The following is a 271-nucleotide window of genomic DNA, read 5'->3' as shown; positions in this document are numbered from 1 at the left end:
AAGTCCCCCGGGGTGGACGGGTTGCTCTCGTCCCGCTCGTAGTTCTCCAGCACCTGCCGAGGAGACGGTGAGGCCACCGGGGGCCAGGGGACGGAGGCAGGGAGGGACAGACAGACAGACAGACAGGGACTCGCCTGTATTTTCTCCCTCAGCTCCTTGTTCTGCACGGTGAGGGACTGCACCTGCCCCTGCAGCGTGGCCAGCAGCTCCTCGGCCGAGGGGCTCAGCGTCTTCTTGGAGAGCAGCAGCTCTGCCCCTGCGGGGGGCAGGG

The 271-nt window shown here is 67.5% G+C and overlaps 1 protein-coding gene across 1 annotated transcript in view; it reads right to left on the bottom strand.

Annotated features, from left to right (window-relative positions):
* Positions 1 to 2: 2 nt before the first annotated feature.
* The window catches only part of ANKRD24 (ankyrin repeat domain 24), a gene marked incomplete at its 3' end in the record, with an annotated part of 6,887 nt that continues 6,618 nt past the window's right edge, over positions 3 to 271 (bottom strand). The window contains exons 12-13 of the mRNA XM_009323505.1: positions 135 to 256; positions 3 to 53 (exon numbers count right to left, since the gene is read on the bottom strand). Coding sequence (XP_009321780.1) covers positions 3 to 53; positions 135 to 256 — 173 coding nt within the window. The remainder of the gene's footprint in view (positions 54 to 134; positions 257 to 271) is intronic.

Source organism: Pygoscelis adeliae, unplaced genomic scaffold (genome assembly GCF_000699105.1).
Source record: "Pygoscelis adeliae isolate BGI_AS28 unplaced genomic scaffold, ASM69910v1 Scaffold590, whole genome shotgun sequence".
NCBI lineage: Eukaryota > Metazoa > Chordata > Aves > Sphenisciformes > Spheniscidae > Pygoscelis > Pygoscelis adeliae.
Note: the sequence above shows the minus strand (reverse complement) of the source record. Positions and strands in the feature narration are given on the sequence as shown.